This window comes from Polistes fuscatus, unplaced genomic scaffold, assembly GCF_010416935.1.
Source record: "Polistes fuscatus isolate 324 unplaced genomic scaffold, CU_Pfus_HIC Scaffold12, whole genome shotgun sequence".
Classification (NCBI taxonomy): domain Eukaryota; kingdom Metazoa; phylum Arthropoda; class Insecta; order Hymenoptera; family Vespidae; genus Polistes; species Polistes fuscatus.
The window spans coordinates 5,941,733-5,954,559 of NW_025113020.1; the positions used below are offsets into that span (position 1 = coordinate 5,941,733).

At 36.2% G+C, this 12,827-nt stretch overlaps 1 protein-coding gene and 1 long non-coding RNA gene across 2 annotated transcripts; one reads left to right on the plus strand and one right to left on the minus strand.

Annotated features, from left to right (window-relative positions):
• Positions 1–1,967: 1,967 nt before the first annotated feature.
• On the minus strand, positions 1,968–3,733 carry LOC122513392 (fork head domain transcription factor slp1-like). Its single transcript, XM_043629720.1, has one exon. It carries the CDS (start codon positions 3,377–3,379, stop codon positions 2,045–2,047), a length of 1,335 nt encoding a protein of 444 aa, XP_043485655.1. The 5' UTR covers positions 3,380–3,733; the 3' UTR covers positions 1,968–2,044.
• Positions 3,734–5,172: 1,439 nt separating this feature from the next.
• LOC122513393 lies at positions 5,173–8,833 on the plus strand. Its single transcript, XR_006302744.1, has 2 exons — positions 5,173–5,371; positions 8,668–8,833. It is a non-coding gene; the product is annotated as an uncharacterized LOC122513393 (long non-coding RNA).
• Positions 8,834–12,827: the final 3,994 nt, after the last annotated feature.

The window sequence follows — 12,827 nt, forward strand, 5'->3', positions numbered from 1 at the left end:
CATCATCTTCATTCGTTAAATCCATTGTTTACAAGATTTTTTATTATTAATAATAATAATAATATACATATATATATATATATATATGCATGTAATATGTATATTTATTTACAAATTTATTATATTACTTCGCTAATACATTTTCTAAGGATGAATTTAAGGGGTTATACGCAGTTGCTAGGCTCAAAAAATACGTCTTTTTATGAATTTTGTATAGAAACAGTTTTTATTTATCAATTACAAGTGATCATTGAGTGAAATTTTCGCTCTAAATTGCTAAAAAAAAATAGCAATAATTTTTTAAAATCCTATTCCTTCGTTCAATACCTGAGGAATATATCGAAGAAGATTGCGTAAAAATTCGAAACCGATCGGTTGAGCTATTTTCGAGAAATCGATGCCACTGACTTTGAAAATACCATTTTGAGAAAAACGCGTTTAAAGTTTCAGAGAGTTTCAATTTGAAATTTTCAGAGAATATATTTAAATATATGTACATTCCGGAAATGCAAAAAAAGAATAGATTTTTTGAAAATTCTAACTGGATATAACCCCTTGAACAAATAATATGTTCAAGTGTTCGTGACTGCAGAATTTGTGAAAAAATTGGGCCAGTAGACTGATCGAACGAAATGCGAGACTCGAATTTACATTTTTTATGCTACTACTCTAATCGTTATATTATCCAAATCCCAAAGTAAAATTATTAACGAATACTTAGTATTTAATAATATTTGGCATGAAGATATTGGATCTCACATGGCTTATCACTTTGAATGATTAAAGCATTATTAATAGAAAATAATCTCATCATATTTTAACTTATACCATACAATCGATCGCAATAATTTTCTTAACAACAATTTAATCTACGCGCATTTATCTATTCGTTATATTTTACAATTCGTATGTACAAGCGTCCCTTTTTTTTTTTTTTTTTATTAGGACTTTAAATAATATACTATTAAATAAAATATAAATTAAAATTTGGAATATAGAATTAAATAGAAAATATATTTATACACAGTAGATAGACTGCGCAGAGTTTGACTCTAACAAGACAGTAATCGTTCCGTACATATCACTGGATTGAAATTCAAATAAATGAATCGGTCCATTTTGTATTTTTTAGTATTTTTTCTTTAACTTTTCGCGGATGACTTTTCGGTGAGAATTTCGTCGTCAATGAAATCGATGACTCGTCGAAAAGTACAATTAAAAGGGAAATAATTCTTCTTCTTCTTCATTCTTTAGTTTAGGCAATTTACATGTTTCGTAAGGACGTTTTTTTTGCCTATTGCACTGTTAAATTGTCGCACCATCGTTTTCGTGCTTCTGCGGCCAACCAGTGACTTATCCCGTGCAATTCTGACAATTCTTCTGTTGTCCATTCTATTGATATGTTCGTTCCATTCTTTTTTTTTTTTAGTATCCATTCGTTAATGTGCTCCAATTTGCATGTTCTTCTTATATCTTCACTTCTCTCTCGGTCCAGTAGTGTTTTTCCAACTATTCTGCGAAGAATTCTCATTTCGGTTGTCTTTAGTAACTATTTCGTTTTCGCTGTATCTGATCGAGTTTCTGCGGTATATGACATAAATAGGTCTTACCGTTGCCTTGTAGATTCTTGCTTTGGTCTCTATGTCCATGTTTTTGTTTCGCCATATTGTATCATTCAAACAACCCGCTATTCTGGATGCCTTCATTGTCTGTTCTCTTAGCTCTGCTTCAACATCACCATACCCTGAGATTTCTATTCCTAGGTACTTAAATCTCATTTCCTGCTGAATAACCTTCCCTTCAATTTCCAGTTTACACCTTAACGGTGTCTTTGATGTTGTCATGCATTTAGTTTTCATATCGAATGATTTGGCTATGCAGTTAAATCGGTGTAGTAGACGTTGTAGATCATCCTCATTTTCGGCCACTAATAGAGCGTCATCAGCATAGCATAGGATGGTTATTTAAGGGAAATAATTGAATCGTAATAATTATTTAGAATGAAAAATACGAAGAAGAAGGAAACGAGAAAAAGATTATAAATTCAACTTTGCCTACCGGTTAGAACGGTGATGGGTTTGAGTAAAAGTTGAGGAGGAGAGTGAGGAATAATTTGCCTGTTTGTTTGTTGTACCATCGTGTTACCAGAACAGATTGAAACCGGTGGCGAGTGGGGGGACATTGGTTCGGGACTACTATCCGGTGATGCCGTATTGGAAGGTGGTTGACTCAACGCGGAGGGTTGATTGACATGATACCTTTGTTGTTGTTGATTAAAAATAGCATGGGTGTGATGTTGATGATGTTGTTGCGCTATATTTCTCAGAGTACTGTAAAAATCGTAAGGAGGGGTAGCCTGGATATTCGATATCGCAGCGATGTTCGTCGGATAACCGGTGGAGTTTTGCAGTAACCTTTCCATGGAAAAAGAACCGTGCGCCGGTGGTGCAGCGGTCGCTGGAACTGCTTGAGGTTTGCAAGGTAGACCGGTGGCGGTGGTCGTCGAAGCCGTGCCAGGTAAAAGGCTCGTTGGATAACCACCCGGTGGGTTGGAATATGCTGCAGTTGCGGCTGGATATACGGCACGATGTAGATAAGGGAAAGAGTAGAGGGTAGTTGGCCAAGCCGCTGGTGCATACGGATTCGGATACAAACCACCCAAGGACATACTTCTTTTGTACGCGGCCATTCTCGACCGCGATACCGCGGACGATCTTCTTCTCAATTTTCCCGTAGTACCACCGATAAAAACGTCGTCCGAGCTTGGATCCAACATCCAATAATTACCTTTACCGGGATCGTCGTAGTGTCGCGGTACTTTGACGAAACACTTGTTCAACGACAAGTTGTGCCTTATCGAATTTTGCCAACCTTGTTTGTTGTTCTCGTAGTATGGGAAATTTTTCATGATGTATTCGTAGATGCCGTTGAGGGTCAATCGTTTTTCCGGACTCTCGCGAATGGCCATCATTATCAACGCGTTATAACTGTATGGCGGTTTTTCAGGTTTTTTTTTAACGTCGCTCGTTTGATCCTCGTTGCCGTTGTCTCGCGAATGATTTTCATTGTGATGATTTGTCGTTTGATCCGACGGATTGGTCGAATGTGAATTTCTCGAGCAATCCAAGGGGGGCGGGGTTTCCGTGCCGTCACCTGTTACGTCCAAATCACAGGACTCGTCGCTATCGTCCTCGGGGTGCGATGCATCGGAGGAAATCGATTGACTGACCGACGGTACCGAGGAAGCTGTTCCAGAACAAGCTTCCGGTAATATACTACGAATACTAAAACTGCTTTTAAGCGTAGTTCGTGGTGGTGGTGGGGGCGATGCCGCCGTCACCGTGTGTTGTTCGCTAGAAGCCTCCATGTTAACCATCATTTGTTGGTATTCCTTTAATCCCAATTCGCAAATTTACGTTTGCTACACTTTTCGATTTATCGGCGAGCACCCGCATATGCGATAGTTCCCAAAAAATTATTTTTCACCTAATTATTATTTCTCTAGTGCGCGCACATCACTGCAAACAAACAAACACTCGTTAATTATTATCCTGTTTGCAAACGTAATGGTGGAGATCAAGGTTCGTGCACTTATTATTTCCAAGTAGAATAAGAAACGTTTTATCGTTAAACGCGTTATAGAAGAAATAAAATCAAGAAAAATGAAATGTTGAACAAATGCAACATTGTAAAGAACGAATGACCGAGGCGCTCCGTCGGAGCATCTGCGCGATTCTGGCAACTTCCCCACCAAGTCTAGGTTCTTATGGTTTAAGTCACGCCTACTCCGTGACCAAGTTCAGTGAAAAGAGGAGGGTTGGACCAATGGGGATATTCCTATCCCTGCCGAAGAAGGTACAAAACGCTTCGATTCCCCCACCAATAGGCTCTTTTGCGTCCAATGTTTGATAGCAAACAATGCAAACAGCGCATAGGATCGACGAATACATACTCGAGTGGGGGGTAGTTGGAGGGTTTTAGGGTTAGAGCAAGGCCTAGCCTTTTGATATCGAGTCAATGGTTCGCGCTTCGTCTTTCGGTTATGTTAGATTCATACTTGTGGTAGTAATAACCGAATGTATTTTCTTTCCTTTGGTGGGGAGCGCAGCCGCAAGAAGACGCATATAACGCCGCGTGTGCAAACAAATCCCTGCAATCCGCACTACTACGCCCTCCCTCGAGGATGGCGGGCTTGCTCGCTTGCCTCGGAGAAGGGGTGCACCGTCTGGTTACCTTCTGGGTTTAGTTACATTCATCCGAATGTCATCTTTATTTTATTTTCTTCTTCGTTCGAAGGGGGGGGGGTCATCGTGGGTTTACCAAACTGGACAAATAAGTTTCGATTTAACGAACACGCGTATCATTTTTGCGATCACTCTAGAAATATTCATTCGAGTTGTATTTAATTACGAGTATCCTTTGTGATCGATTTTCGATCGAGTATACATATCGTATTCTATAGATTTGGATTATCCAATCGTTAACTTAATTTTTCTTCGATATACAATTGAAATTTGGATAACGTTCAGAATCGCGATTCAAATTTCCGAACAATTTGATATTTATTTGGGATTAGGAGTGAACTATACGGGACACGTTAACCGTCATACGTGGTCCATTCTAACTCAATTGAATCATCGTCAGAACGAGATAATGATCACCCGCGGGGTTATAATATCCACAGTTAGATCACTTCTCGCGTTAGAGTTTAAATCGTCGGTCCCGTTTGATCCCCGACCATGTGTCATTTCGCTATGTCCCTGTTGTGCCTACCGAAAGATCAAAACTCCCAGGATGAATTAAGGAACAACAAAAAATGTGACTCGGAAAAGAAAAGTAAAGAAAAGAAAAGAAGAAAACGTTAAAAGGTCTTCCACTGGACCTAACGACTCGACGATCAACAACCCCTCCCAACCCTCGTCCACATCTTCATTTCAAAATTTGTATCTTTCGATTCGATCTACGAACAACTTACTCTCCTGGGTGGTCCAAATTCTGTTAACAATTTAGAAAAACATATATACATCTATATTGATCGTTATCTTGATCTTGACAACAAAATTATTCAACGTTGTCCATTGATATCTGTAATAAATAATTCGAATCGTTACCACAAACTCGTAAGAGTTACTTTCAAATATCGAATAAGATCAGGTGTGGATAATTGAAATATTTAACTGACTCAACGATGATTGCCTAGGTCGTCGGTTGGAGAGCAAGATTTTTTTTCTCAAAGATTTACGGGTTCTTAAAAAAAAGTGTAAGCTATGGTGTCGAAGAAACGAAATTAGGGGATGCTTTGGTAGGAAGGTAGTGCACGAGGTTTCAAGATCTTTCCAAGATTTGTTTCTTCCATGAATGTCGGCAAAAGGTAAAAAGAACTTCTCTTTCGGTATTATGCCGCATATCTTTATGAATTATTTTTTTTTCTTAAGCCTAAGACCCCCTACGGTAAAAGTGTCGTCGCCCCATGGCGAACCTTAGATTTAGTTACATCCTCTGCGATCCCCTTACATCCCCTTTTCTCCCCATAGATTTTTTTTACTTTTTCCTTAATCTTTCCCGTTCATTTTACCCATTCCCAATTGAGAGATTTTTTAATTATTTTCCTACTTTCTTTTCTTTATTCCTTTACTCGCGCATTTATTTTTCCAACATATCAGACATCTCGAGGTGTTAATGGAATTTCGAATAAAAGTTTGAAAAAACAAAAAAATCCAATGGGAAAAAAGTCCCGATAGAATCTTTTTACCATGCCGTACGACCTCCGCCCCCGCATCCTCCCCCGCTGTGGACAAAAAAATAGTAAGGGAAGAAGAAATCTCTGTTGTTAGTTTAAACAGGCGTATCCAATAGTTGAATTAGAAATACTTATACCATTATTATCGTTTCCGTTGTTCTGATCTTTCAATTGAATGACAATTTCTTTTTTTCCCATCGTTCATTATCTCCATGCACGTAATGATAATAGAAGAAACAAATTATAAGCTATTAAGGATCAGCTATTAATATCGACAATAGGATGTCCTTTCCATAGTATATCTCTCTGCGTGATACGTAAAACATTGGAGTTCATAACAAATTAGATGCCATTTGGAATAGAAGTTGGTGATGCATTTACTGAGATTGATTTGATCGCGTATAGCTTATTAATTTCTCGTTAAACCTGCCACGCGCTCAATTTTCACTTGGATTGTTTCCAATATTTATCATAAATGAGATTAGTGTTTTTAAAAATTGCATAATTGTTTGGTATTCGAAAATGGTGTCTTGATTAGAATTTAATGCATCGTGTAAATATGTTTACTTCGTTTATCGATGACAATGTTTGTTAATATTTGATAAATTAATATTAAGATAATTTTCGTAAGTGTGTTTGAAAATGTTTTCGAAATTATTACTAAACGAAAAATGAAAAAAAACAAAATTAGAAAAATGCGCGAACAATTCGAAATGGTCTAGAAAGAAAAGATGTAGAGTATGCTCGTTAATCTCGATTCGTCATGCATTGACCCAACAATTAGTCATGGATTTTCTTCAAAAGAAAAACCACACTCGTAGAAACTTATACACCAAAGAAAGAAGAAGACATCATTTTACCTCGTCCCTCATCCCTTACGCACACCAAGTCACCTAAAGTTTAGGATACCTAAACACCAACAAACCTAAACCTCTAACACACTTATACCTCGACTCGACTATACTCTAACACATTTAAAAATCAACGGATTTATGGAAGAACTCGTTTGAACGTCCAACAATACACTTTTAAATCAATACGTTTGTGCGGAAACTCGGCTAAACTTTAACAAACACACACGCGCACACATAATCGAACCACGAATTATTCGCTGGAATATCACCACACACGTGAAAATCTTTCTACGTCCCTAACTTCGTGATTATATTTTCAACCCTCGGGTCGTACAGGAGCTAGTTTCCAGAAGCGTAGGGCCACTTCCCTTTCTCGATTGTGTCAGGTAGAAATGAAAATACACAAGTGGACCAACAAACGAGTTTTATTTACTCGGACAATGCGATTCTTTTCTCCCGAAAAAAAAAAAAAGAAAAAGGAAAAATCTACCAATTTTTCCCTTCAAATATTTTTTCTTCTTATATCGAAAAAAGAAAAAATTTGTTCGAGTTGCGAAATATTTATGAAAAGGGTTAAGGATTTCTTTCATTTTCTTTTTAAACAAGATCAACGCTAGATTTTTAGTATTCTAAGCTGGAAAGTCAAAAATTCGTCGGATGATCCGCAAAGAAACGACGGAAAAATTTGACAAAGAAATCGAATAAAATAAATCAAAGTATATTTAAGAATCTTACAGGAAATATCGTAGAAATCTTGAAACGTCAGGCTGTCGGAAATTCTTTGAGACCAATGATGCGTAAGAGAAAAAGAAACAAGTCATCTGCGGAATACAACAAACGTTTAATCTTGATTTTCCATAGTACGGCAAAAGCTAATCCTATCTGCCATGAACGGGATTTAAATTCTTCCTCATAGAAAAATAAAAAAAAAGGTTTAAAAAGAAAATAGAGAGGATATTGAATTTGGGTGAAAGATTTCTAACAATTTTCGTTCATTGGTTATTCAAATGCAAGTCACTCTAAGACCATTAGGTTTGAAATTCATCGTAACAACGTGTCATTCGTATTTGGACTGCGTTATAATTGGGTCATTCAGGAAATATTATATTTTTAAATGTTGTTTATTTTAAAATCAAAAGGAATAATAATATTGAATTATTAAATTGAATAATATTATGGGCTGACATTTACCATGCAAATCTTGACATTCTCCAATTTCGATCTTTCACAATAATATATATATAAATAAATAAACGTAAATGTTATTTTTCATTGGTTTGATCATTCGCGAAGCAACGCAGTTGATAACAACGAGTCCAATACTGTGGGCCACACTAGACACTTAGCCTTGATAGAGTTACATTGGTGGACAAAGGTTGGTGAAAAGAAGGCTCGTTAAAGTCGTAAAGCGATTGATTCTAATATACCGAACAGCGCCTTAACAAAAAAAGCCAATATTTGCACGCACAAAAGATGGATCATAGAATGTCGTCCGACTAACTCATTCAATTCGCTCAACGTCCGCCGAGGAACAAGCGAATAAAACAAAAAGGAAAAATAACGTCTGACGTTTCAAACATCGTTGCAGGATGCTGTTGCGCATAATCTTTTTCCATCCAAATCGTTAGCTTGGTCAATAAGTAATCTAACCATTTTAATAATATTTATTTCATTAAATCAAATTCGTGAAAACAATATGATACAGGTGTACGATGATGGTGGTGGTGGTGGTGGTGGTGGTGATACATTTGGGTTTCCTTCTTTTATATTTTATTTTACCTTTTAGTGGCAATAAAAATAAATAAAATAAGGAACAAAAATATTGCCTTAGCAAAGAAAAGAATCGGAGTAGCATGAAATTCTGACGACCGCAAATATAACAAACCGAGAAACCAAAAATCCATCTGGAATTTATTCTATTTTCTTCCATCGTGAAAAAGGTCCTGTTGTAAACTTGATTGCAGGGTGGAGGATTATAAAATTTCTGCTTCCCTTTTTCTTTTTTTCTTTCTTTTTAAACCCTTCAACGCGAAGGGATAAAGTGCCATAAAAGTTAGGGTTATTTTATTTTAGAGAAGAAACTGAACCGGTAGTATCGAGATGGCGATTTACGTGGCAACCATATGGAAAACCACAGAGGAGAAGGAAGAAGGATTCATCGGAGATATATGACCGTGCGAGGGAGGAATGCAAAAAGGGTGCAGGGACTTCCAAACGAACGATGGAAAATTCTTTTATGGTATTTTGTTTTATTTTTTTTTTTTTTTTTTTTTTTTTTTTTTTTTTATTATTATTAGAAGCTATAATAGTTTTAACGATCTTGGAAGATTTCACAAAACGAAAAGATAAAAAGAAAGGTAGGGAAATATTAGGCCACAATTACGATATTTCTTTCAACCCCTCCCTCCCTCCCCTACTTATTTCTTATTGTCAGATTTATTCGATAAAACGAAATATAGTACCGTTGTTATTGTTTATGATTTCTTTGCGTTCTTTTTGTTATATTGAGAAACGATATTGCACAAAAAGGAAAAAATATTGTATTATATATAGGGAAGTGTATATTTTAATCGTAGAAAATTCTGACACACTCTAGTTAGAATTTTTTTGGATCAATCGAAGTTACTGTATACTTACTGTATATTACTGCAGTAGTCTATAAGGTTTCCTCTTTCGTTTCGCGTTCCTCCAACGCCTTCCCGATAATTGGCATTCGGTTACGTCGATAAAGGGATACTTCTGACACGCCTTATATATACATGTATATATATTTTTCGTCATTTTCCTTCTGCCCTTCTCCTCCTTCTTCTTCTTCTTCTATTTCTTCTTCTTTCCTTTCTGTTCTTCGCCAAGTTTATTCCTATGTTACATAGATGGGCATTCGCAAAACCGTATCAATATTTATAGCACCTCGTTAATTCCCCAGGATAGATCGGTTTCGGATATCAGAGATGTTATCCTTAGAAAGGTGAACGCTTTTTACCGTCTAACGAGATTCAATTTAGATTTTTATCTCTTTTTTTCCCCATTCTCTCCTCCCCGTTTCACTTTCTTCTCCTTTTTCTTCCCCATTTTCTTTTTTCTTTTTTCAATAAATACAAACATCTTCGCGCCAACAATGTTCTCGGAACGCGTATGCAAATTTTGTACGAATGAATAATCGTTAATTATTTGAAAACTAACGTTTTAGGTTCTCGTCGAGTAAAAATTTGTAATATATTTTATCGAATAACCTCTCTCTCTCTCTCTCTCTCTCTCGAAGAAAAAAGGTTTAGTAAGATCCGATCGTAAAAGTCTCGAATGGGAGAGTGGCAGAGTTTCGCTTGTTTTTGTAATGCCAGTAAAGGTCCAGACGATCTTGTAATTCAATATATGCATATGTTAACATACATTTCAAATGTATGCATAGTAAACGATATACATACGTATCATCATCATCATCATCATCATCAGAATGAGAAGATAGAAAAGAAGCGTTCTCTGCTTTTCTTCAAACATTTTTTGACGACACAAGGACTCTCCTTGTCAGTAAATCCTCCCCATACCCTTTTCACCTACATATAATCCCACAATTATTATTATTATTATTAGGGGTTTAGCTAGCGAAAGAAGAGACATACAAAAAAATTTGATGAACAAACTGGTAACAGTATATTATAACCGGTAGCAATACAATCGTTCGTTTCAAATCAAAATTCATTCACGTTATTCCGTCGCGTAGGAAAACAAAAAGATTCGGGGTGGCGTCCAATAATCTATCGGATTATATATTCCAACGTATGACCAGTGGTTCTTAAAATATAAATTTGGATTCCTGAAAGGGTGGTAAGAAACTTAACATATATATTTTTCTTCTAAATTTTCTATCGCGATGATATCGTTGCAATTTAATCGTTTACTTTTCAATCTATTTTATTCAATTTTTCAATTATTTCCATTATCAATTAGTTACACGAGTCTAAACAAATTGAAACGTTATACAATATTATATTGAGAATTCGATGTAACATTCGAATGATGGGGGTTGTTGCAAATTGATAAATATGAAATATAGTCGTATACTATAAAAAAAAGAAAAAAAATATTATAAGAACCACTGTGATCCATGGGACGACACCCTATACCTCAAGTACGAGCACGATAATTCTTCGTATTAAATTCAAGTAAAATGGATTGAGATATGACGGAAGGGACGGACACCGCAGACACCTGGAACATCTGGAAAAATTGTCGAAGGAAGTTTGGGGGGGAGTGAATTTGTGAGATCTCTCGCTTACATATATACTCTTTGAATATTCTCAACTGTTTCTTTGACTTTTGAATTTGGGGCGTGTGTATATATACTTGAATAAGCACAGTGGGTATACAGTTTCATCAAGAAACCGGGCACTTTGCATTGATGCATCAATTATTATCCCTTAGAGAAGTGGAGCGATGGGTATCTGTTGGAAACCGCACCCCGAGTGTCTATCTGTCAACGTGTACGTGTAAGCGTATACGTGTGAAACGGAAAATAAGTTAGAAAAAGAGAGAGAGAGAGAGAGAGGTGGGAAGGAGGGGTGGGCTGACGGGGGGGGGACATCTAGTGTTCATGAAGAAGGAAGGAGAGGCGTGAATGCTGAGATGATTGGATAAAGAGGATATATTTTTCAAAGTTTGGACTACCTTTTGTCCTATTCCTACGATCCCGTAAAATGTCCTTTCTAGGGGTTTTGCCGCCACACGGATAGAAAGAGATGTGGAAGAAAAATATAGATCCCCCCCCCTCCTTCTATTTCTTCTTCCTCGCTCCCTCTCTTTCTTTCTTTCTTTCTTTCTTTCTCTCGTACTCCTTGCTTTCCTCTTTCTCTTTTTTCTTTTTTTCTTCCTCCTTTTGCAAATAAACTCGTCGCCGAACGAAAAAGTTGCTCGAAGGGGAAAGAAAAACCACCGGATGATATTCCGACTTCTTTCATCGTTATACTACCGAACTCCGATTCTACGAAGGAGAAACGAATGACGGTTCTATCTTTCTCTTTCTTTCTTTCTTTATTTCTTTCTTTCTTTCTTTTTTATAACGTGAAACGAGAAACCTGTGGTTAGAAGAAACTTGCCACGCTTCTTCTACTTCTTCTTCTTCTTCTTCTTCTACTTCTACTACTTCCATTCCTGTTACATTCTCTTTTGTAAACCTAGAAATGGTAGCCCGATTGATTTTATTATTATTATTATAATTATTTATTCGTCTCTTTCTGGTATTATTTTATATAATCTTTTGCATTTATGCTAATGGATTTGCACGTTTTCTTTGATTTAAAGTGTAACGTTAATTAAATAATATTTTTTATACGTTTCTGTAATGTAACTATTTTTTTTTTATCGTACATTTTTTTAGATATTGTTTTTTTTTTTTCATAAGAAGCATCGATTAATTATTACACGATATCATTATTGGTTTTGTTAATTTCTTTCGGTAAAATAATAATGAAATGGATGTTAAAGCTGGCAATGTTTTCTCATATAAGCAAAGTTCTAATCTCGTTAAATAGGATTTACGTCCATTCGGTCTCTCGTTGGTTCCTCGAAGTCTCGGCTCAAGTAGCAATCGGCGACGAGTGTTTCGTCCGTTCATAAGTTAAAGTTACGACGTGTAAATAAACTCGATGCTTCGTTGGTTTATTAGGAAGCTTGTCCAGTTAACAGATTCCCCATCCATCTCTTTCTCCCTCTCGTACAGGATTTTTAACTATTTCGCAAATATATTTCCCATTCGGATTCGAGTTTAAAATCATTCGAAGTATTTCCAAAATTATTAATAATCGTATCCCCTCCCCCAAATTATTGCAATTCCGAATCTTGGAAACCCGTATGAAAATCCGTATGAAAATAAAATTCCGAGAAATAAATTATAAAAGAATAAATTGATCGGGAAGAACACCTATGCTTATTATCACTCCTATTAAATAAATCGTCTTATTTTCTTTTTTTCTTTTTTTTTTTCTCGTTGGATTAGATAAGCCGAAAAACTAAACGTCTTCTTTAGTATTTTGTTTACTTTACGCGATACCCCTCTTCTTTCATCTGGCACACGAGTAGAAGAACTCGAAGTTAGAAGAAGAAGAAGAAGAAGAAGAAAGTCCCTCTTTGATACTTTACGCAGAAGTTAGAAAGAGACAGATATAGGAATATGGTTGGGACTATGGGTAAAAAGGAAAAAAACGTTCACAAGGAAGGTTTACGTTCATGGTTCTTGG